General features: G+C 43.1%; 1 protein-coding gene and 1 long non-coding RNA gene across 5 annotated transcripts in view; one reads left to right on the top strand and one right to left on the bottom strand.

Moving 5' to 3' along the window:
• The window catches only part of TSGA10IP (testis specific 10 interacting protein), a 76,767-nt gene that overhangs the window by 8,644 nt on the left and 43,032 nt on the right, over positions 1–25,091 (top strand). For all 3 annotated transcript variants that reach the window (XM_033955134.1, XM_033955133.1, XM_033955135.1), the window contains exons 3-4: positions 8,667–9,460; positions 9,710–9,929. In XM_033955134.1, the coding sequence (XP_033811025.1) occupies positions 8,667–9,460; positions 9,710–9,929 (1,014 nt within the window). The remainder of the gene's footprint in view (positions 1–8,666; positions 9,461–9,709; positions 9,930–25,091) is intronic.
• Positions 14,621–25,091, bottom strand: part of LOC117365139 — a 32,247-nt gene continuing 21,776 nt past the window's right edge. The window contains exons 2-5 of one of the 2 annotated variants that reach the window (XR_004540361.1): positions 17,886–17,994; positions 16,147–16,228; positions 15,881–15,948; positions 14,621–14,798 (exon numbers count right to left, since the gene is read on the bottom strand). This is a non-coding gene — a long non-coding RNA (uncharacterized LOC117365139). The remainder of the gene's footprint in view (positions 14,799–15,880; positions 15,949–16,146; positions 16,229–17,885; positions 17,995–25,091) is intronic. The other variant, XR_004540360.1, reaches the window with a different exon arrangement.

Genomic DNA, 25,091 nt, shown 5'->3' with positions numbered 1-25,091 from the left:
TATGGCTATTACCAGCTCCATTTTAAAGATCTGGCATAACGAATTCCACCAAAAATTATAACTCAGCCGATTCCAATTTTTCTAGTTTTTCGTAATTTGCTGTATGGCAACCCCTGTCATGATGAGCAAAAGTTTATGATTATTAGAAGAGATTTGACTCTTAGCTCTCATGGAAGTACCAAATAACACAGTGTCATATGATAATGCCACCGGATTTTCCAGTAGATTATTCACTTGGCCCCAAATGGATTTCCAAAAACTAAGTATCAGTGGACAATAGAATATTAAATGCTTTGAGATGACAGTGCCAGCATCTATTAGACTTAGAGCTGTCTAATTTATGTAAACAAAAAGCTCTGTGTAATAAGAAAAACCATGTTTGTCTCATAGATGCAGACACCATCCATCTCATCCTCCAAGCCCAAATTCGTGGCCATTGAGACACAGTAATTTGATGCTTTATCTTAATGCTTCAAATGTCACGCAGACCATTCTTTGGTTTCTTATTCAAAAATCTAGATATTAATTTATACCACTGAGCTGCCTCGTGTCCTAGGAAGTCCATTTGAAAACATAAGACCAGCAAACTATGCTGATTAGTTAGATTTTTTGTTTTGTTTGTCATCTCCATTGATTGTGGATGCTTGGTCTTCTAATCCTGCTTCTAAAATAGGTACCACATTCAGTGCTTCTCCTTGTACAGAGAGCAGATCTGAACATAGGGTTTAAGGTATGCATTGATGCTCAACTTAAACTTAGGACTATGCAGGCTCAAAATATTGCTTTTACTTTTTTTAACATGTTTTGCCATCAAGGTACTCATGACATTGTACAACAATCAAATAACAGAATCAATGAATATTTATGAAAATATCAATAAACCAGATGGTTACCAAAGAAATATCAAGTAACCATGCAAATAAAGTTCAAGATAGTTTAAAGTTCTTTTTCCTCCCTCCATAAATGTACATGCTCTTGTATATGTTCTAGTACAATAGGCGTTTCATTCTGGACGAGCAGGCTATAGCCCAATGCTTGCGAGCCTTGCAGAAGGAATCCACGCCAGATTTTTTTAAATTCTCTTCTACTTCACAGAGGGCTCTGCTGCCTCTTACAGTTTTTTTCTTTTGCATGTGAGCCGAATGGAGTGTTTATTTTTTTCAAGTATTTTCTTCATCTTTAGGTGTTAAGGGACTAAGGTTCAGCTCTGCCTGCATGGAGGAGAAGCAGACTAAGCTCTGCAGCTGACAGGCTAAAGCCTTGTGGTACCTGTTAGCCAACCTGCAGAAGCCTTTTTGGAACTTGGGGCTGTCCCCTGGTAGCATTACTCACTTACTGCATACAGGGGTTTGAGCACATGCTCTTAGGCATCTGTAGGGGGCTCAGCAGGGTTTTGCAGGATGCTGGCTGCGTTTTACTTCTCCCCTTTTTTGTGCATCTGCAGTCCGCAGGGGTTGGAGGCTCAGTCAAACACCAGTCAAACTAGCAGCGCTATCTTTTCAGCGTTGGAAGGGTGTTCTATTTGAGGCAGTGATTTTTTCTCCCAGATCCAGCTACCTTTGAAGCTGAGGCAGCCTGCAGCACATTGCCAGCACAGGTCACAGTGAGAAAGGCTATTATAGCTTAAGAGGGGGAGTTGCAAATGTTTTTGAAGGTTTCTGCCTGTTCCCTGATGTTCCACCTTAAAATCACTAGGGGTTCTTTTTCATTTTGTTTTAGCGTTTTTGAGACATTTCTTGGTGCCAAAACACTGCCACAGTGGCCATCTTGGATTTCCCAATTTTTGGGGGGAAAATTCACAAAAACTTCAAATCATGTTATTTTGCCTCAAAACTAGCAGGGATTTATTTTTTTTTTATTTTTATTTTTTTTAAGGGTTACCATATCGCTCCAGAAAAAGGAATGGAAGCAAAACCCAGATGCCTCAATCCGTCCTTCTTTTTCTGGAGCCATATGGTAACCCTAGATTTTATACTCTGTCAAAAATTACAAAGACTAGCGGGACACTCGAAGTTACAGCGAAATACTTTTAAAACCAATAGGAGGAATTTTTTTTCACTCAGAGAATAGTTAAGCTCTGGAACATATTGGCAGTGGTTGTGGAATGAGTGGATAATGTAGCTGCTTTTAAGAAAAGTTTGGACAATTTCCTGGAGGAAAAGTCCATAGTCTGTTATTGAAACAGACTTGGGGAAAGCCACTGCTTATAAATTTAATCACCTAACTCATCGTTCCAATTTCTAGATCATTTATAAATAAGTTATAGTACCGGTCCTAGTACAGACCCCTGTGGCACTCTACTGTTTACTCTCCTCCATTGAGAAAAATGACCATTTAAGCCTACCCTCTGTTTTCTATCCGATAACCAATTCCTAATACACAACTGAACTTTGCCACCTATCCCATGACACATTAATTTTCTCAGGAGCCTCTCGTGAGGAACTTTATCAAAAGCATTTTGAAAATCTAGATACACTATATCAACCAGCTCACCTTTATCCACATGTTTATTCACACCTTCAAAGAAGTCATGCAAATTGGTGAGGCAAGATCTCCCTCGGCTGAACCCATGCTGACTCCATCTCATTAAATCATGCTTGTTTATGTGTTCCACAATTTTATTCTTTATAATCATTTCTACCATTTTGCTCGGCACTGAAGTGAGGCTTACTGGTCTGTAATTTCCTGGATCTCCCCTGGAGCCCTTTTTAAAAATTGGCATAACATTGGCCACCCTCCAATCTTCAAGTACTACAGACAATTTTAGCGACAGGTTACAGATCACTAACAGCAGGTCAGCAATTTAATTTTTGAGTTCTTTTAATACCCTGGGATATGTACCATCCGATCCTGGCGATTTATCACTTTTTAACTTGTCGATTTGGCTCAGTACATCTTCCAGATTCACCAAGATTTCTTTCAGTTCCTCCGCATCATCACCCTTGAAAACCATTTACGGTTCAGGTAGATCTCTTGCATCTTCTTCCGTAAAGACCGAAGCAAATAATTCATTCAGGCTTTCCACTATAGCCTTATCCTCCCTGAGCGCCCCTTTCGCTCCCTGATCACCCAATGGTCCCACAGATTCCCTCACAGGTTTTCTGCTTCTGATGAACCTAAAAAAATTGCTATGAGTTTTTGCCTCTTTTGCAAGTTTCTCTTCATATTCTTTCTTAGCTGTCTTTATCAATGCTTTGCATCTAACTTTCCAGTGCTTGTGTTTCTCCTTATTTTCTTCATTTGGATCCTTTTTCCATTCTTTTAAAGGATGTTTTTTGGGATCTAATAGCCTCTTTCACTTCCCTTTTTAACCACACCGGCTCTCGTTTTCTCTTCTTTTCACCTTTGCTGATACGTGGAATACATCTGGTCTGGGCTTCCATGACGGTATTTTTAAATAACATCCACACCTGGTTTACAGTCCTAACCTTCGCAACTGTTCAGGCACGATCTATGCTCCAGCAACCGGGTTTTCAACTGGCGAGAAATTTGACCAACATAGAGCAGAGAACAGGGGCACAAAATGATGTAGATAACCCCCTCTGTCACACATGAGGTCACACTACGGAGATTGTAAACCCTACCTGTCCCAGGATGGATAAATGTGTCAGACTCAATCATCAAGGAACATATTGAGCAGTTACCACAGCTATGGTGCCCTAGAGCAAGTTGCATGTCCTGCTCCATCCCATTGGTCTAAGAACACTCAGGCTCAGAATATCACATAAATTCCTATTGCAACCATAGGAAAATAATACCCGCACGCTTTGGAAACAGGGATGTACCCGCAGAATATTCAAGTGTCTACAGAGAACTTGCTCTGTTGTTTGTGACATTTGATTAAATATACTGTAGACACGAATGAGATCACATCTTGCTGTCACGGTACTCCAATAAGTCCTCCCTGTGATTATAGAAGGCTCTTTTTGCTGCCCTCAATACAACAGTGGCTGGATACCTTCTTTGATCAAATTTTTCTTGTAGCAGAGCGGACTGTCTGCAAAATTCTGAATTAGTACTACAAATACGTCTATATCGGAGAAACTGAGTGAATGGAATGCTAGTTTTCATAGCATAAGGGTACATGGTGTTGAATTGTAGTAAGGAATTACGATCAGTATTTTTGACATAAACAGTGGTGTTAAACCGACCCTGCACCAATTCCACCATAACATCCAAAAATGCTATCCTGGTTTGGTGATATGTCATGTCAAACTTCAGTGATGGATGGCATGAGTTAATATACTCTTTGAAAAGCAATAGATCCTCAAGAGACCCCCTCCAAAAACAAAAAATATCAATGATAAAGCGAGCCCATCCCAGGATCTCACCATGAAAGCAGGATGTATAAATAAATTGATCTTCAAAATAGCCCATAAACAAATTGGCTATCGTAGGGGTGAATGTGGCACCCATCGCCACACTAGAATTGCCCTTCAAACAAAAAGTAGTTCTTCTTCATAGTCACTGAAGTTAACTCCAACAGAAATTCAGGAGGGAACAGCCAAGGACGAGGCAACTGGCACAAAAAATGATGTAATACTTGCAGAGCCTCGTCCTGGGGGATAGAGGTGTACAGGGCTGCTACGTCAAAGGTCACCAACAAGGTGATCTCTGACCCCAATGGCTCCCAGTCCTTCAGTAATCATAACAAAAAGTGTGGTGTCTTACAGTAAAGATCTAATGAAGCACACACATGGCTGTAAATGGGCATTCACATACTTACATATCCTTTCCAGCAGGGAATCCCTACCCGACACTATCGATCTCCCCAGGGGATGATACAAGTCCTTATGTATCTTGGGTAGCAGATAGAAAACAGGCATCTTGAACTGCCTAAAGGTCAAACACTATATTCAGCAGATGTCAAAAAGCCAGCCTGCTTGCCTTCATTTACCACATACAGCACATTATCAAAAATCCCGTCCGAAGAATCACTAAGGGAAGATAACTATAGTTTTTTTGACCTTTAGGCAGTTCAAGGTGCCATGTGATGGGGGGCGGGAGCAGCTGACTTAGCTCCCCCTTTGCTCTCTAGGGCTGAAGAATGGGTGGCAAGCCCATTGATTAGGGCAATTTTCCTTTCTGACCCCAGAATGGCAGACATCTAAGCACAGGCGTGCGGAGGCTGCAGAGCACAAGACAATAGCATATCGGGTGGTTGCGTGGCGTGAAACAGATCTTAACTAAGGGATTGTAGCCCTGAGGAAACCCCCTAAGGGTGAAACATGTCGGCGCACTTGTCCCTTATCATCACCACCTAAGTTAAGTATGAAAGCAGTTATGCTACATTAATCTATATAATTTATGTCATTGGAGTCTATATTAAAAATATTGAAAGTATTTTGGTGAAGACTTAATGCGTAAAGCCAGTTGTTATGAAATGTTATTGAACATCTGGTGGCATTTCTGAGGGCCTGAAGAGTAAATATCTAAATAGAAGGCATCTAAGAGGAGGCTGGAAGGAGACCATCTCTTAAGAGCGGTTTAGTAATCACCTTCTATAGAAACATATATTTTATAATGCAGGATATTCATTTAATATTGGCTGTATTCGATGGCATTGGAGTGTCATTAGCTCAGCCCAAGGTAGTGCTGGTTACAAAGTGCACCTCCATACCGAGCAAGGGAGGCATGGCGTTAAAAGCTAAGCAACACCACAGAGTGGATGTGGTTCTCAAGAGACTGTTCGAGGCTTTGGCCATAGGAATCAAAATGGCCACAGCGGCTTTCTTTGTAGGTTACAGAGTCTTGAACACAAAAGCGATGAGCCTTCACCCCACCCTAGCCTCTCTGGATCTGATAGAGGGATATTTCCATATTCCTGGGCCATAGAAAATTCCTGAGGTTTCATGTTCTGGAAAACTATTACCAGTTCTAAGCCCTTCCCTTTGGCCTAGCGACTAACCCTCACACTTTCACCAAGGTGATGATGGTAGTGGCTGCCCACTTGTGAAAGATGAATGGCTGATCAGGACCCCATCGATGTCTCTGGTTATTCAAGTTTTGCAGAGCCTAGGTTGTATAGTAAATTTAAGAACATAAGAATTGTCATCCTGGGACAGACCGAAGGTCCATCAAGTCCAGCATCTTATTTCCAACAGTGGCCAACTCAGGTCCCAAGCTAGATCCCAAGTAGTAAAACATATTTTATGCTGCTTATCCTAGACGCCTTTGACCTATGATCGTCCTTTTAAGGATGTTGTACTTACTTTTTTACCGGCATCAATGCTGGCCTTTAAATTTCCCCTCCCTTTCGTTCTTTCCTTCCTTTCTTTTCTATCCAAAATTGTAGTTCTTCCCCTTTTCCCTTTCATTCCTGTTGTAGTCTGTGTGATTTGTGTTTATTTGTAATGCGTATGTTGGTTTATTTTAATATTTTTTTATGTATCCCCCTTTGTTTTAATATGTAAAACTGCCTTGAAACTCAATTAGGAGAGATATCAAATTTTTAATAAACTTGTAAACCTATGGACTTCTCTTTTAAGAAATTATCCAAACCTTTTGTAAACCCTGCTAAGCTATCTGATTTCGCCACATTCCCTGGCAATAAATTCCAGAATTTAATTACACATTGTGTGAAGAACTATTTTAAATCTACTACTTAGTAGCTTAATTGCATGCCCTCAAGTCCTAGTATTTTTGGAAACAGTAAATAAATTATTCACATCTATCCTTTACACTCCACTCAGTATTTTATAGACTTCTATCGTATTTCTCTTGAGCTGTCTCTTCTCCAAGCTGAAGAGCTCTAGCCGCTTTAGCCTTTCATCATAGGGAAGTCATTACATCCCTTTTATCATTTTTGTCACTTTTCTCTGTACCTTTTCTAATTCCGCTACATCTTTTTTGAGATATGGTGTGGCTGTACCATAGAGCAATACAAAGGCATCGATATCTGAAGAAGCCTGCCCTGGCAGAGAGTCTCCCCCTGAAGCCACCCGCTCGGGCTGTTATAAGCTGGCTTTGTACAGGGGAGCAGCATCTGAAGTGGATGACACTGCTGTGCATTGTGCCGACGGCTTCATTGTCTTGTCCACTAATACCCCCAAGTCTCACTCAATAACAGCCCTCCTATTGTGTAGCTGTACCTCGGGTTTCTGTTTCCCATGTGCAAGACCTTACATTTCTCTACATTGAACTTCATCTGCCATCTCGTCACCCACTCCCCTAGTTTGTTCAGGTCCCTTTGTAAATCTTCGCATTCCTCTTTAGTCCTAGCCCCATTAAATAGTTTGGGGTCGTCTGCAAATTTTATTATTTCGCACTTCGTCCCTGTTTCTAGATCATTTATGAATACATTGAATAGCAGCGGTCCAAGCTCCGATCCCTGCAGAACACCTCTCATGACCCTTCTCCAGTCCGAGTAGTGGCCCTTCACTCCTACCCTCTGCTTCCTACCCGACAACCAATTCCTGATCCATCTGTGTACATCTCCTTCCATCCCATGGTTCTTCAGTTTCCGAAGCAGGCATTCATGGGGTACCTTGTCAAAGGCTTTTTGGAGGTCTAAGTATACGATGTCTATGGGATCCCCTTTGTCCATCCGTTTGTTGATTCCTTCGAAGAAGTGCAATAAGTTTGTTAGGCACGATCTTTCCCTGCAGAAGCCATGTTGGCTTGTTATCATGAGTTTATTCCTTTGTAGATGCTCCTCGATGCTATCTTTTTTTTCAGTGCTTCAGCCATTTTTCCCAGAACTGAGGTCAGACTTACCGATCTGTAATTCCCCAGGTCACCTCTGGATCCCTTTTTAAAGATGGGCGTAACATTGGCTATCTTCCAATCCTCTGGCATCACGCCTGTTTCCAGGGATAGATTACAGACTTCCTGTAGTAGTTCCGCTATTTCCTCCTTTAGTTCTTTCAGCAACCTTGGTCCACGCTACATATATTTGTCAAGAGTTGATGTGGCGGCAAGGGAGGATTCTGCCTTTGCCTTTGCATCCTCAGAATTGCAAGCTGGTCCAGTGATCCTATCCTAGATTTCTGGGACTGCTTTTGTACATCCCCCTCATCCATAATGACACACCTATTACACTAGAAAAATAGATTATCTACTTATATCTTATCTAGTAGATAGGTGTGTCAATCTGGACCCCTGCCCTGTCATTTATTTCCTGCGCCTGCCTACTGTCTCACTCAGAATATTCTTATCCAAGCCTGCAAGTTGGATACCAATCAGACCTTAAGAGTATGAAGAATAGTCTATTGCTAGGACATACTGGGGTATTATTTGAGCTCCATTAATGTTTCTGTGTGAACAATCAAAACAGTGAAATAATCATGCCAATGTTTAATAGGTTTGTTATAAGTTCAGAGCAGAACGGACTTGTTCTTCGGGGAGTTTCCCCATACCCCTTATTCACATCTGTTTCTAGAAAGGGCCTGCTTTGGAACTAATTGTAGGGAGCAGCAGAACCTTCTGTGAAGTAGGAAGGGATTCCACCTGCAAGGCTTGAGAGTACTAGGATATAACTCGCTTGTCCAGAATGACACAGCTATCTAGAAAAGATATTATCAAGGTAAGAACTTAGTTTATTTTTCTAAATCTCAAGTTATCCTCTGAATGTCAAGTGTAACAATTGACTTTGGTTAAGTGACTGCAGTAGCAGGTGTACCAGATTCCCAACTATTCTTTCAACAGCTTTTTCTTTAATTTTTTAGGCATGAGAAATTGCATCAACAGTTAAGAAGCTGTAAATCTTCTCTTTCCTCTCCCACGGAAGACGTGGAACCTGTCATGACAGAGGAGCATCCTGATGATGCAGGCGGAGAGCCAAAAGGGGGCTCATTCCCTTTTCAGAGGATGTGGGATGGTTCAGCCAGCCACAGGGACATCTGCCTTACCAGTCCCTCTCCATCTGGAGTTAGTGGTGTGCAGATCCAAACCAGGAGAAAGAGCCCCAAGCCAGCTTCTCCCAAGCCCTTTCTTTCTGCAGTACTTGACAATGAAAAGAGGGCAGCAGTTGAAGCTACTAAAGCCAACCGCAAGGAGGCTGAGAAGAAAATGGTTCAGTCCCAAGTACCTTCTTCACCCAGCTCCCAGTGGGCTGGCTACTTGATAAAGGCTAAAACCTCAGATGATGAGAAAAAGCAGCTGCTAGATAAGGGGAAGACTTCTGCAGAGGGTGTCCGCTTCATGAAGACCAGGAAGGCCTGGCAGGCTTCCTCCAGTGAAGAGGATGGGACTCCCAAGCCCAGAGAGCGCATCATGTCTGCTCGCAATGCCGGAGCTGGTGGCAATTCCAGTGGCATGAAGGTCCGTGGGAAGAAGGTACAAGCGCGACAGAGAGATACAGAAATATCGCGTCCAGCCTCAGCTCCCAAGAGCTTGCGAAAGGCAGAAAAGCCCAGCGATGATGATTTGACTTTCCATCCAACTATCAATAAGGGAGTACCGAATTTTGAGAAACTGCAGCGGAAGTTTCAGGAGCAGATAGAGCGCAATAAAGTCAAAGGTAAATTACTTCACTCTTAGGTGTCCAAAAAGCTCCATGACATTAGGGATAGGTTTAGTCAGACCTAATTTTAAACCCTATGTTGCCCTTATTTCAATGGGACTTGCAGAGATAGTTTTCTGAAGGCGAATACTCCTTCGTGTAACTACAGGAGTACAACTGGGACTGATTCAATCCATCCCTTACTTTTATGGTGACTGTCAGTGTGATTTAGCAAGGAACTGACCATGTAATTTTTGGATTGCACAGGGAAAGTGACAGTCTGCCAACCCTTTCATCTACACACCGGCCCTTTGGAAAGGCATCGGGCTTGGGAAGAGCCAAGGGAAAAGAAAGAGTTGCTGGAGGAGGAGAGGGTCTGGAAGAGAGAAGGTGGGAAATGTGGGTCTTGCAAGGACTGTATGCCAGAGGAGCAGCCTATACCTCCACCACTGAACAGAACATTCCAGAAGCGCCAGGAAGCTGTCAGGTAAGACTTAGAAACATCAGAAAGAGGAAGCAGGTTTTCAGTTGCAATTAAGTTTATTACAGTTTTACATATCCAGAGGGGTTCTTTTCAGTTCAGTAAGTTTTACAAGAATAAAATATAATTATCAACATTTAAAACATTAAAATTAACATGAGTGATGAATCTGCACACAGTTGTTGTGCAGCAGGTTATTATTGTGCAGAAGGATCAAGCAATTGGTATTGATATACAGAATAAAGAAAGAATAGTGGAGAATAATTATAAGATTGTGGAAAGTCACTTGAAATATTAACATGAAATAACATCTATGGTGCCCTGCATTGGTAGCATGGAATATTACTATACCTTGGGTTCTGGCCAGGTACTAGTGACCTGGATTGGACACCATGAGAATGAGCTACTGGGCTTGATGGACCATTGGTCTGACCCAGTAAGGCTATTCTTAGGTTCTTAATTGTTATGGGCTCTATTAATTATTTATAGTGCAGTAATGGTGACGAGGGGACCATATTTTAAGATAATTAGGTAGAGCATTGCTTTTTTCACCAATTACTCTTTCATATTTGGCTATTACACATAAAAGGACAGATTCTATAAATGGACATCTGGATTATAGGCAGTGGTAGGAGTCCTACCGCCGTCTAGCAGCCAATCAGTACTTAAATTTAAAAAAAAAAAAATGGTAGGCCTCCTACACTATAGGCATTTGTCGCAGTTGAGGGAGACACATCAGGACACTTAAGCTCGCCCAAGGCTGGGCATGATTTCACCTGGAAATGACCTTGAGAGAGCTTAAGCAGCTGTAGGCATCTCCCTAGGGCTGCGACAAATGCCTGAAATGTAGACCAGCAAAATGCTGGCCTACATTTCAAAAAGATGCTGCTGCTAAGCTGATCACGGCAAGGGAGTCCCCCTGCTGCGATCAGCTGAGCAATTGTGGCAGGAAATCCCTCTGAAGCACCGCGGCAGGAGGGATCTCACTCGCTCCTGCCACTGAACCCCCGAACCCCTCCTGAAGCAGCCAGGGAGGAGGGAAGCCCACTTCCCTCCTGCCACTGAATCCCTGAACCCCTCCAAAAGCAGCCAGGCAGGAGGGATGCCCACTCCATCCTGCCGCTAGCCCCCAGAACTTCCCAACCCCCCACCACCCGGTAACATCCCCCCCCCTCCAGACTGCCCAAACCTGTAGATCGCACTGCACTCCGAAGCCCCCACCACCACCCTGTATCTTTCCAAAAGAAAGTTCGGCCAGAGGGATGCTTACACCCTCTAGCCGGAAGGCCCACCATTCCAAAATAGCGGGCCTTCCTCTTCTCAGACTTTCTTCTGGAACGGTACAGGGGGTGTGAGGGTGTTGGGGGGTCTGGAAGGGAGTGTCACCAGGTGGTGGGGGGGTTAAGAAGTTCTGGGGGGTGGCAGCAGGAAGGAGTGGGCATCCCTCCTGCCTGGCTGCTTTTGGAGGGGTTTGGGGGTTCGTAGGTAGTGGGCATCCATCCTCCCCAGCTGCTTTGTGAGGGATTCAGGGGTTCAGTGGCAGGATGGAGTGGACATCCCTCCTGCCAATTTCGGCAGGACTTATGGGAGTCCCCAGCTGCAGCTGATGGCAAGGGATCCCTCGATCAGGCAGGCAAGATTTTATGTCACAGACGCTGGCTAGGAGTGCTGGTTAGAGAATCGGTGCTGTTAGGCATCTGACCATTAGGACTGACGAAATTCTGTGTAGGACTCCAGTCTGCGATTCTCAGCTGCTTCTTAGGTGGCTGCTGAGACTGGCATCCTATCCACCAGGTATTATAATCAGCTTTTGATAAATCCTTCCAGCAATGCAGGATGTGTTTAATAGCTAGTGCAAGATGGATGTATAGAAGTTTTGCTTTGAATTTATTGATGTGCGATTCTAAACCCGCATGTGCCGTGATTATGATGACAAAATTAAGCTATGCTTATATTTCTAGTACATCTTAGATGGTGCTCCAGATTTCTTTCCAATAGGGGACAGGTAAACAATATATGATCTAGACCATAGTTCTTCAACCGCCGGTCCGCGGACCGGTGCCAGTCCGCAGAAAATTCCTGCCGGTCCGCACAAGACCGGCGAGATCAACATCTTCAATTTCTTGCTAGTCCGCGCAGGAACGGCAAGATCGAGGAGCTGTAGTTGAGCAGGGGAGCCTCAGATTGTGCTTTTTCCCCTCCTAGCGGCTCTCCTTACAAGCGCAGCGATTCAGGAAGGAAGCCTTGGAGCTTTTGCTGAGTCGGGCCGCCTCTGATGATGCAACTTCCGCTTTCCTCAGAGGCAGTGCGACCCAACAAAGGACCCGAGGTTGCCTTACTGAATCGCAGCGCTGGCAAGTAAGGAGAGTTGCTGGGAGGGGAGAAAGCTGCTGGGCATGGTGAAAAAAAAAAAAGGGACAGCTGTTACTAGACCTGGAGAGGGAGGAGAGATGCTGCTGGGAGGGGAAGAGGGAAAGGAGTCTGGGAAGCTGCTGGGTAAGTGGAAAAAGTGCCATTTCTAGACATCCCTCCCGCATTCAACTTAACAAAATAATTTATATCTATCACATTTGGTGCAGGGGCCTTCTTGGTCCAAAACATGTTCCCCCCTTCTAAGCACAACTTCACATCCAGTTAACTGGCAGCTGTGGCCCTCCTCTATTCTCTCTTTATGCTATAGTCTGCCCAGCATGATGGAAAAAGGAAGTTATGACATTGGGGGCAAACCACGGCATAATGAAAACAGGGAGGGTGGCCACAGGCTGTGTTTCTTAGACAGTGCCTCAGCTGCTAGCTTCCTACAACTAAAATGGATGAAAAGTTGAACAAAGGTGATGTTTGAACTGGTGAGCTTAGAAGTGGGAGACATGCCAGCCCGTACCCCCTCCCCCCGAGACAAAGCACAGCTACCCTGTTTGCCACCCTTCTTATAGGTCAAGCATCCATGTTCCCTCACCCCACCTCTCTCCTTTGCAGCCTGCTCCTTGTGAGCCTGGGCAAGTAACTTAATAGCCTCAGGTATACTAAATAAGAGTTTGAGCCCACCAGGACAAAGGTTAATATGATAAAATAGCTGAATGTAAAGATCAATTATGATATAAGTGGTATAAAAATAACTAAAAGATTCATGACTAAAATAGTGGTGCCTATTGGGAAAACTTATTACCCAGGAAACGCTAATGCCTGGATGCAACTTAATGATGTTACGTGGATGCTGTGCCCATGTCACCCTAGTTGGAACCTTTTCAAAATCTAGACAAAGTGGCAGCTTTTGAAAAGCTGTCCAGATGCATGGACATGTCTGATAGATTGGATGGCTATTAACCCTAGTCTCACCAATCACCTCCTTATAGGTTATTTTCTATACCATTTTGCCATGGGAGTTCAGAATGGTTTACATGAATCTATTCTGATACTCAATCCTTTTTCCCTGTTTGTCTTGGTGGTCTCACAATTTATCTAATGTGCCTGGGACAATGGGATAAGTGACTTGGCCAGGGTCACAACATATATACCTTCAAACTTGTCCTGTTCCTCTGTGTTCCTCAACCAAAGCAGATTTAAAATAATCTATATATTGCATACTAAACACCCGAAAGGTTAAGAAGCTAAAAATGAGACATGCTTACTTACAATGCCTTGTGGTTTAGAGCAAATGGATGTATCTGATGCACAATCTTGAGCTCATTGTGACATCATCAAGATGCACCTAGATGGCAGATTGTCACATAATATAGGCATCTGTGCTGGTGTAGCTGAGCATAGTTAGAATTTAAACCCATGATTTTTAGAATATGGAAACAGTGCCTCTACCCACTGAGCCATAGCTGTTTTCTTTGAGACAGGACTTCCTGCCATGTGATATGATAGCTGAGACGATCCTAGTCATCTCAGCATAAGAAAACATTTCCCAGGAAAGGACAGGGTGTTAAATGACAAAGACCTGAATTCACACCCAAAAAGAAGGTGTTTAGTTATGAGGGAGGGTTGTGTGGATTTGAGCCCATGAACTTTAGCAGATCAAATAAGTGGCTTTAGCCATAAAGCCACAGGTGCTCTTGTCTAATAATAATAATAATAATAACAGTTTATATACCGCAATACCGTTAAGTTCTATGCGGTTTACAAAAGATTATTGGGGTACAAGTTGAGTTGATGTACAAGTTGAATTAACTTAAGGGATGTGGGGAACAATTGGGAGAAAGGGCAAGAGAGGGGAAAGAGGGAAGTGGGTCAGCTGTCTAGGTCTTTCAGGAATAGGTGGGTTTTGAGGCGTTTCCTGAATATCTCATAAGTGGTGGGCAATAGGAGTTGTTCTAGGTCTTTACCCCATAGAGCAGCCTGATGTGAGAGAAGATGCTCATGGTGTTTTTTTAGTTTGCATCCTCTAACCGGGGGAGAAACGAAGTGCGAGTGGGAGCTTCTCTTGTGTTTGTTGGCTGAGAAGAAGAATATATAGGTCAGTGATGTATTTAGGGTCTAGGTAAAGGCTCCTATGTTTTTTTCTTTTGGCGACAGTCTGTCATCTAGATGCATGTTGATGGTGTCCTGTGTGGATAACATCTTCCATTTTAGTGCACAGAGTGGAAGGGAGATAGGGTTCAGGAGGTACTACTGAAGAATATATAACTTTCACTACACTATTGAATCTGAATGGGCCCTGGCCTTCCTTTTGCAAATAAGCACAAGCTCAGAGAAATGTTTAATATCTTTATTGTACAATGTAATGCTATTACTTTCTAGACACTCAAATCTAGAATCATTGAACAGTCCAGGAAAGCAGCATGCAAGTGTAACATAATGCAACTGCAGCCCGATGAGATGGATCACAGATATGCAGAGTAAGCAACTCCTAGCTCCAAATCAAGTGCCAGCCTACATGAGAAAGGGGAAATTATTAGTGTGGTTGAATTGTAAAGGTTTCATAATGGGCTGCTGGTATGAAAAGGCAGGCTCTAGAGAAAGGAAGTTGTAATGAGACATCTGGGGTTTTTTTCCTTACCCTGAAAGCAATGGAAGTAAGGAAGTTTCTGGCATTGAAAGCAATGGTAATAAATCCCAGATTTCTCAATCTGTCCTCCTTGTTCTGGAGCCATATGGTAACCACACCACCAAACCTAAAGAAAGCAACCTGCACATACTGGTTTGGTAAAACAGGTGTGTAACAAGGAAGGGGTTCTGAATGGGCAAGGTTATTGGAAGTGAGCAAAATGTTTTCAGCAAAGATTTCTCCCCAAAAACACACTGTTGCAGTGGAAGTAGCTACTCATCTATGCACAAATATCAGAAATAGGTAACAGGATCTACCGATACCGCAGCAAGAACTACACGACAAGATGATACTTTACTAGCCACATGAGGAGGATGGTTGGGCTAGAACACCTGAAAAAGTATAAGAGGGGAAGCATGTTAATACATTGGAGAAGTATCCCCAACCTGTCACAAGGCCTACAGTTACCCTAGAGCTTCAGAAAAAAGGAGGATAGATTGAGAAATGCAGGTTTTATTTCTACTGAAAGCAATGGAATTAAGGAGAACTTGTCCAGATATCTGGCCTTTGACATTGCAAGCAAAGGAGGTTAAACCCCAATATCTCAATCTGTCCTTCCTTTCCCTTGAATTTGCCTTGCATAGCTTATATGAATAGTATGGGGTGGCACACCATTGTATATCTCACCCTGAAGCTGTGGGTTCAAATTGTGCCTTCTCCCTTGTGACCCTGGCCAAGTCACCTTTAATCCTACACTGATCCAGGTACATTAAATTGTGATCTTGCCAGGACTGATAATGAAAATGTTTGTGTACCTCATTTGTAACCTATTTTGATCTCCTTTGAGAGGATGATTCAATCTAGAAATAAGTAAATAAATGTGACCATAGCATATAGAGGCAATATTTAGGCAATATTTAGGAATATGAGCATAAAACTAAAATGATCACCAATATACTGCTCTTACCAGGCCATCAAGAAGCACACAATGATGATGCCCTTGTATAGGGATGATGAAGGTCTGGCACATCCGACCTGGAACAAGAGTGTGAAAGCTGTTAGTAATTTGAAATGTTGTTAATTCATCACAAGGCCTTCTAAGGGAATAATATAGAGGGAAGTTAGGACAGTGCAGATAGTTACACAGGAGCAACATGAACTGTCAAGTGAAGGATATATAGAGTCATTAAAAAAAAAAACAAAAAAACAAAGGTTGCAATATAGAATTCTCACCTATTATTCCTGTTTTAATGCTTGAGCTGCTACCAATAACTCCTTGCCTAGGTGGTCCGGCACATCTGAGCTCAAGGGCTGCCTAGGGAAAGAGGCATGATCACATTCAGTCACATGAGAGAAAGAGAGTTTTGGGGGAATCACAGTTAAGTGCACATCAAGACAGATTTTTACCATTATCCCCAAAAATGTGTCATTAGGTTGTCCTTGACTACCTGGCCTCTTCTACACTCTTGTTCTGGTAGCAGCCTCTGTCTAGGTCGGATGTCCTCTTCATTGTCACTTTCTAACACCTGCTCAGGAGGCTCTGGCATCCTTTTCGTCACTGCCAAATTGGGCAGCATGCAGCATACTGTAAATATTTGAGATACCTTTTGTAGTATGTACAGCAGTTGCCCTCCTGAATGGTCTAGGCCAGTGGTAGGCAAACTCATTAGTCAAAAGAGCCAAAATCAGCAGTACAACGATTAAGATTTGTTTTGAGAGCCATACCCCGTGCCCGCTTATGCTACGACAGCTACGTCAACCTGACTAACACCCCGCTTGCCTGCACGTGGTTGAAATCGATTCGTGGCAGACCCCATCCCCGCAAACCATCTGATCCCATCCACACAAGCCTCAAATAGTTTTATACTGAACTTATTATATTAAAGTATAAAAAGAATCAATATTCTGTACAATTGTCAATTTATAAATCAGCATCTTCTCCCCACTCTCTCTTCCCCATTTCCCTTCAGCGTCCTCAGTCCACTCTCTCTCCACTTCCCTTCAGCGCATGCACATAAAAACAAGCAAGCAATTTTATATCATTTTCATTCTATTCATTCATAGAAATTAAAGTCTAAATAATGCCAGTCACATAACAAAACATGATTTTACAAAAATAATTCCCTGCTATTGCGGTTTAGTAAAAGGGAGCCATAGTGCAAAATATAGACAGCAGATATAAATTCTCAAAACGGACACATTTTGATCACTAAATTTAAAATAAAATCATTTTTCCTACCTTTGTTGTCTGGTGATTTCATGAGTCTCTGGTTACACTTTCTTCTTCTGACTGTGCATCCAATATTTCTTCCCTTCTTTCAGCCCCTGTATGTTTCCTCTCCCCCAACTTTTTCTTTCTTTCTCCCTGCCCCCTTCTTTCTTTCTCTCTCCATGCCCCCTTTCTTTCTGTATGTCTGTCTTTCTCTCTATCCGTGCCCCATTTCTTTCTTTCTTTCTCCATTCCCCCTTTCTGTCTGTCTCCCGTCTCCCTTCTTTTTTTCTGTCTCCCTGTCCTCCCCTTTCTTTCTTTCTTTCTTTCTTTCTTTCTTTCTCCCTGCCCTCCCCCATGCCACCGCCATTGGGGAACATGCCACTGCTGCTCGGGAATAGGCTGCCACCACCACCTTCGGGGCACAGGCCGCTGCCAAGTTCTAAGCTCTCCCTGCTTCCCTTCCTCGCGGAGCCAACCAACTCTCGCCACCCGACATCAATTCTGACATCGGAGAGGATGTCTGGGCCAGCCAGGCTGTGATTCCTGTTCCCAAATTGCCTTTCAATATCTGCAGGTGGTCTGAGTGCTACATGTATGCAATCTATAGCTTCCAGGACAGAGAGGAAGTGTGCCAGTTAAAAAAAACCCCTTCATTGTGCATTGCTGGTCTGCCTCACTCATTGGAAAATGAATATACCATAGAGTAATTCAGTCTCAAGCAACCAGAAAGCATGAATTTAGCAATGGAATGCTCTCTTACCTGCCGTCTTCCTCTCCTCTGTGGGTTTGACTCAGTCCAGGCTGGCTCTGGCCTCTTCTCGATTTTTCTCCTCGGGCCTCATGTCCATCGCTGTCTGGCATGCCTGGCACTGTGTGTTCATGAGGTGGGAAGGAGAAAAGGAGGTCCCAGCACAGCATCAGCCAACAGATGACCAACACCCGATGATGATGACCCCTGCCACCGCTGCCACCCCAGCCACTGCTGCTGCCTCCCTCCATTGCTGCCATCCCCCCAAACACTGAAACCCAGACAAATTTGGATGTAATGAGGACAAATACAAAACCTGTCCGGACGCCCCAATACAGCCCCATAAGGAGGACATGTCCAGGGAAATCCGGACGTATGGTAACCCTACCTAAGGCCCTGATTGGCTGATTAATGCCTGATTCCCACTTCCTAACATGTCCCTTTAAGCTGTGGACACACAACAGCTTAGAAGTGCTGCTGCATGTCCAGAAAGTTGGTTTGATTATCAGCACTTGGACGTCCAAGTGCGTACTTAGACAGGTTTTGAGGCATTTTAAAGTTTTGAATATGCCCCCCATAATGTATTGTGTATTGCCATCAGACAGTAATATTTCAGTTATCTCATTGAAGAAATCAGGGCAGTCCATATTTGGGCCATATAGGTTAAGAATGGAAAGAAGATGATTATTAAGATTGATTATAACTTTTACCCATCTACCATTTAAGTCGTGTGAAAATGATACCACTGAAATGTCTTGATGTTTTTTTAATGATAATGGAAACACCACCTGTCTTGTTGACAGCAGGATAGAAATAAATTGGAAAAGACCATTTATTTTACAGATTCCAAGAGTCCCTACTATTTAAGTGAGTTTCTTGTAGGAATATTATGTCTAGTGATTTGTTTCTAGATAAGATAGAATCTTATTTAATTTTGTTATTTAGAACTTTAATGTTAAGAGATATAATACTTAGTATGATGAAAAATACAATTCAATATATCCTTACAAAGCAGATATAACATGCATATGATAAACACTGTAATCGGAATTTATGTGATTTGAGAAATAATCATAGTTATACACATCACCTGCTGCAATACTAGGTATTTGCACTTTGTCTGGATTTTGAAAAGCTTGAAACAAATCACTGTCGGGCAGGAGCGCATGCACGGATGCCACGCAATTATGTCACACACACACAAAAATAAGCAACCAGAAGTATGGCTCTCCCAACTTCCCCACCTACCACCTCCCCGCCACTGTAATTTAAAATCTTCGGGCAGCTGGCAGTATAATGAAGTGAGCCTCCCACTGCCGGCCTGCCATGGAGGTGTTCTTTCTACAGCATCCTGCCCATGCGGGAAGAGGAAGTGCTGTAGAAAGAACACTTCTGGAGCAGACCGACAGTGGGATGCTCGCTTCATTGTGCTTCCAGCTGCCTGAAATTTTAAATTACAGCGGTGGGGAGGTGATAGGTGAGGGATTTGGGAACTGGAAAGAGGTCGTACCACAGGATCCAGCTGAGGGAGTGGGTTGGGGTTGGGTATGTGGGAAGGAGAGATGCTGCAAGGGCTGGGAGGGGGTTGGGAAGGACAGATGCTACGTGGGCTGGGGTTAGGAAGGAACGGAAAGAGATGCATGGGTGGGAAGGAGGGAAAGGGATGCTGCTGGTGGGTAAGGGAAGAGAAAAAGAATTGTTGGGCATAGGTGTGTGGAGTGGGAGGGAAAGAGAGATGATATACATGGGGAAAGGAAGAAAGAGGGAAAATTGTTGGACATGATAGTGGTGGGAGGAAGGAGGGACAAATGTTACACTGGGAGGAAGGAAAGATGACTCAAAGAAGAAACAGATGCCAGATTCAAGAGAAGGGTGATGGAAGGAGGGAAGAGAAAGATGTTGGACCACTGGAATAGGAAGGAGAGAGATGCCAGACCAGGGAATGGAAGGAAAGGAGAGAGGAGAGATACTAAACTGCATAAAGGAGAGAAGAGAGATACCAGATCATGGAAAGGAGAGAAGAGAAGGAGAGAGAAGTCAGGCCATAGGGAGAGGAGAGAGATTCTAGGCTATGGGAAGGAAAGAAGAAAGATGCCAATCTGGAAGGGGAAGACAGAGATATCTGACCACAGGAGAGGGAGGGAGAGGGATGAAATGGTACACAGGGATGGAGGGGAAGAGGAGTTGGAGGGAGGAGTTGGTGCACAGCAATGGATGTGGCAGGGAACATAAGAATTGCCCCTGCTGGGTCAGACCAGTGGTCCATCATGCCCAGAAGTCCGCTCACGCAGAGGCCCTTAGGTCAAGACCACTGCGTTCATTCTGGTTCAGCAGGAATTTATCTAACCTTTTCTTGAATCCCTGGAGCATGCTTTCCCCTATAACAGCCTTTGGAAGAGTGTTCCAGATTTCTACCACTCTCTGGGTGAAGAAGAACTTCCTTATGTTTGAACGAAATCTATCCCCTTTTAACTTTAGAGAGTGCCCTCTCGTTCTCTTCACCTTGGAGAGGGTGAACAATCTCTCTTTCTCTACTAAGTCAATTCCCTTCAATATCTTGAATGTTCGATCATGTCCCTTCTGTCTCCTCTTTTCAAGGGAGAAGAGGCCCAGTTTCTCTAGCCTCTCAATGTACGGCAACTTCTCCAGTCCCTTAACCATTTTTGTCGCTCTTCTCTGGACCTTTTCGAGTAGTACTATGTCCTCCTTCATGTAAGGTGATCAGTGTTTGACGCAGTATTCCAGGTGGGGGCACACCATGGCCCGGTACAGCGGCATGATAACCTTCTCTGATCTGTTCGTGATCCCCTTCTTAATCATTCCTAGCATTCTGTTTGCCCTTTTCACCGCCGCTGCACTTTGCGCAGACAGCTTCATTGACTTGTCTACAAGTACTCCCAAGTCTCTTTTCTGTGGGCTCTCTCCGAGTACAGCACTGGACATCCAGTATTCATCCATATGATTTTTGTTACTGACATGCATCTCCTTATACTTATCCACGTCGCGGCCCATTCCTCAAGTGTGTTTATGTCTCGTCGCAGATCTCACTACCAATTTCCAGGTCATTTATAAATATGTTGAAAAGCATGGGCCCGAGCACCGAACCCTGCGGCACTCCACTCGTGATGCTTTTCCAGTCTGAGTATTGTTCATTTACCCCCACACTCTGTTTCCTATCCGCCAACCAATGCTTCTTATGGTAGGGGAGAAGCAAGTGGTAGGAGATGGTAACACAAGGATAGATGGGAAGGGAAGACATGGAAAAGTAGATAGATTTTGAGAAGAAAGCAAAAAAATGGAAGAAAGTTGAATGTTAAAAGTGCTAAAGATGAATGTAGGGCAGAAAGTGAAGGAAAGAAAAACAGCAAATGAATACGAAGGCCCTGGATACACAACTAAGAGCACAGAGACTGGGAAAAGATGGTTAGAAAAATAAAATCACCAGACATCAAAGGTAGGGGAAATTATTTTATTTTCAATTTAGTGATCGAAATGTGCCAGTTTTTTCTTGTTTTTTTAAGTTCAAGAAATTTTTTTTATTGAGTTTTACAAAAATGAGAAACAGAACATATGGTATGAAACATAAAATACACAATCTCAATTAACATACTAGTATTATCACAGTGGTACAATAGATAATACAAAAATAAAATAAAATACAAACAATAACAAAAGCAAAATTTGTAGCATATATTTGTGTAAGGGAGATGATGTCACCTCTGAAGTCCTTATAAGTATCAAATAAGAGAACTATGTCTGATATTTCACAAGATTTTAATATAACTGTTTCAAATAAGCAACTTTTTTAAATTATTTTTATGGAGAAAACAATTTTTATTGATGGTAACAATCAGGCAATAAATATACAAGCTCCAAGCAGTGAAAAACACAAACAAGCAAGCTACAATAACCATTCAAAACTGACCAATAAGAGAAAATGCCATCAGTTTTTCAAACAAATGATCAAAACAATCCCCTCCCCAATCCCAACATAAAATAGATAAACTGCAGTCCACCATCTCGGGAACCTGTACTCTTATAGGTCCCGAATAGGAATGTCATTCCCCTCCCCCCTGCCCGTACACTGTTATTGTATAAACAAATAAAGAGATAAATACATCTCACAAAAGGAAGAGCAATGAATACAATGAACGCAACTGGCACCCGCTCAAACTCAGAGGAGGGAGATTTGGTGGTGACATCAGGAAGTATTTCTTTACAGAAAGGGTGGTGGATCACTGGAACAAACTACCGGTGCAAGTGATCAAGGCCACTAGCGTGCTCGACTTTAAGAATAAATGGGACATTCACGTGGGATCTCTACGTGGGTCGAGCAGCACTCTGACTTAATGAGGTGGTACAGTAGAGTGGGCAGACTTGATGGGCTACAGCCCTTTTCTGCCGTCATCTTCTATGTTTCTTTGTAAGCAGACTTATTCAATAAGGGGTCATACACTATATTAAAATCTCCCCCCATAATAATAGGCACCGATGTCTGCACCAGAATATGCCTAATAAGATCCTTAAAAAAACTTTTTTCATAAGAATTAGGGGAATAGACATTGACCAATAACAGTTCTTGTGCATTGACAGAAACGTGAGCCACTATGTATCTCCCCCTCTCATCCACATACACTGAATGTTTTTCTACTGTAAGACCCTTTTTGAATAAAATAATCACCCTGATTTCTTATGCACCTCAGGGTTCTCAATAAAGTCTCCCACCCACCAACTACCCAATTTGCGGTGCTCTAAGCTTGTTACATGAGTTTCTTGTAATGCAATACTAGCTTTATGATTTCTGAGTGTATGTAATATCTTGCTCCTCTTCACCAGAGAATGGATCCCCCCCCATATTCCAATAAATTATCTTAAGAACCATAGGGCAATCCAAACCAGAGAATTAATAGCAGAGAACTATAAAACAGGGGAAAGGCATCCCAGCCTATACTCACTCTCCTGGGTCCAGTACCCCTTTCCCAAATGAAACTTCAAAAAGTCAAAACAGTTACCTACTCCCAAAAACCCCCACAACCAGAAACCAAACCCTAGGACAGATGTCTTAGCCCCCTTCACTCCCACCATCTCTCCCAACCTCAAAGCCCCAAAAGCTCCAGAATTCCCCCAATACCCCAAACTCCATTAGCGAATCCTAGTGACTTGCATGGAGTACAATTGGTGTCCTCCCCCTCCCTGTAGTCACCAACACTTTCCCCCATGACCATAACAAGCACCCTTACTGTCATTATAAGCTGGACCTCAAGCGAACCCTCATCCATAGAACCAAACAACAAACATCCAAACATCTCAAAATGTAAAAGCCACACCAAACCACCATTATGACTTAAGACAAGCCCCAGCAACTATAAACCTGACAACAAATGCCCTATAGAATCCTATCAAGACGGCAGCCCTGACGCTCATCAACTTTTCTCTTCTGCATGGCGCCTGCACTCCAGTGCCAAAGTATTCAAAAAGTCCATTGCTGGGGTCTGGATTTTCAAAATATCTGTTCTGTCCTGCATGATGAATTCAGAGTTTAGCTGGATATAAAAGAGAAAATCTCAACTTCTTGGCTGCTAAAGCCGAGCAAACTGGTACAAACTTCTTCCTAGCCGCCACCACAGGCACTGAATAATCTTGTAAATCTTCATAGGTGATATCCTTGCTGGAGCAGAAAGCCCTCAAGATGGCTTGCTTATGTGCAAAATGTAAAACCCATAAGGATCACCGTGCTCCTGCTGGTCAACCCAGGCCCACCCTGTGAGCTCGCTCAATCCTGAGTGGGCCCAGGCTTTCAGCAAAGGAAATTTGTTCAGGCAGCCAAGACTCGAGCAGACAAGGGAGCTCACCCTCTCATGCAGTCTCCAGGTCAGGGTCAGTTGAGTTCTGCACAGTTAATCATAGGGGGTGATTTCAACTGTGGTGCTGATCCTTCTCTTGATAAATCTTATCATCCTAGGTCTGGTTTGGGAGAAAGGGTCAAAGTTGGTATCTTTGATGTGTGAATCTCTGGAGGTAGTGGATGTGTGTAGGGTTTTACATCCTACTGTTCATGATTATACCCATTTAGCTCAGGCCCATTTGACTCAAGCTCATTTAGATTATATACTCCTGGATCATAAGACTTTTGGACAAACTTTAGAGGCTACTATAGGTCCAGCCGTTATTTCAAATCATGCCCTGGTGTGTATCATGATTCAGGATATTTATATGAGGGATAGAGCCCTATGGGGACTGCTTTTCTAGAATACTTACATCAAAAGTGGGTTGATTATCAACATAATAATGTGGAGCATAGGGTCAAATCTGTTCTTTATTGGGAGGCAGCGAAAGCTGTGTTAAGGGATCATATAATAGCGTATCTTAGTACCAAGCGGAAATTATGGGATCGTGCGATTTTACGGTTAGAATAGAGGTTAGTACGGCTGCGGAGGGCCTATGGTAGTTGGCCTAACAAGGGACTAATCTGACTGCACAAGCGGAATTGAATGAGCTGCTTCATCAGAGAGCCAGAAAATCAATATCAACTGTATCATTTTGGTAGCAAGTCTAGTGGTATGTTGGCCCTTATGGTTCATCAGGAGTGGGGCGCATGATGTGTTTTGACTCTTCGGGATCAGTCAGGTAAATTGTTGCATGAGGATGGTAAGATCTCGAGGGAATTCCATCTTTTTTTTGAAGCACTGTATTCCAGGGGTTCCCCCAATGGGTCTGGATTCAGCTGTTTATTTGGATAGTATGGATTTGCCCATGATATCACAACAAGCTTTACAAGTGCTTAACCTGCCCATATCCCAGGATGAAAAAGAATTGGCAATTCAAAAGAGCAAATTAGGAAAAGCGCCAGGCCCTGATGGTTATTGTGCTGAATTTTATAAGTTAATGGGGAATGGTATTTTGCCACTTCTAACATAACTGTTTAATCTTATTATAGGTGGGCAGGTTATGCCGGATTCCTTATGTAGAGCTCAGGTAATTGTTTTCCCTAAGCCAGGGAAGGATTCAACTCTCCCAGAAACTTATAAAGCAATCTCATTGCTTTGCTTTGAGACTAAGTTATTAGCATCTGTATTGGCTAATCGCTTGGCTACAGTTCTGCCGTATTTATTGGCGTTCTGGAACTTCCTCTCCGACGTCAGAATTGACATCAGGAAGATGTTTTGTGAGCCAGTGCCTGGACCTTATTGCTTTAGTTGTGGCGGTCGGCAGCAGCAG

Source organism: Geotrypetes seraphini, chromosome 8, assembly GCF_902459505.1.
Source record: "Geotrypetes seraphini chromosome 8, aGeoSer1.1, whole genome shotgun sequence".
In the NCBI taxonomy this organism is placed as follows: domain Eukaryota; kingdom Metazoa; phylum Chordata; class Amphibia; order Gymnophiona; family Dermophiidae; genus Geotrypetes; species Geotrypetes seraphini.
This window is presented reverse-complemented; position numbering and strand designations above follow the sequence as displayed.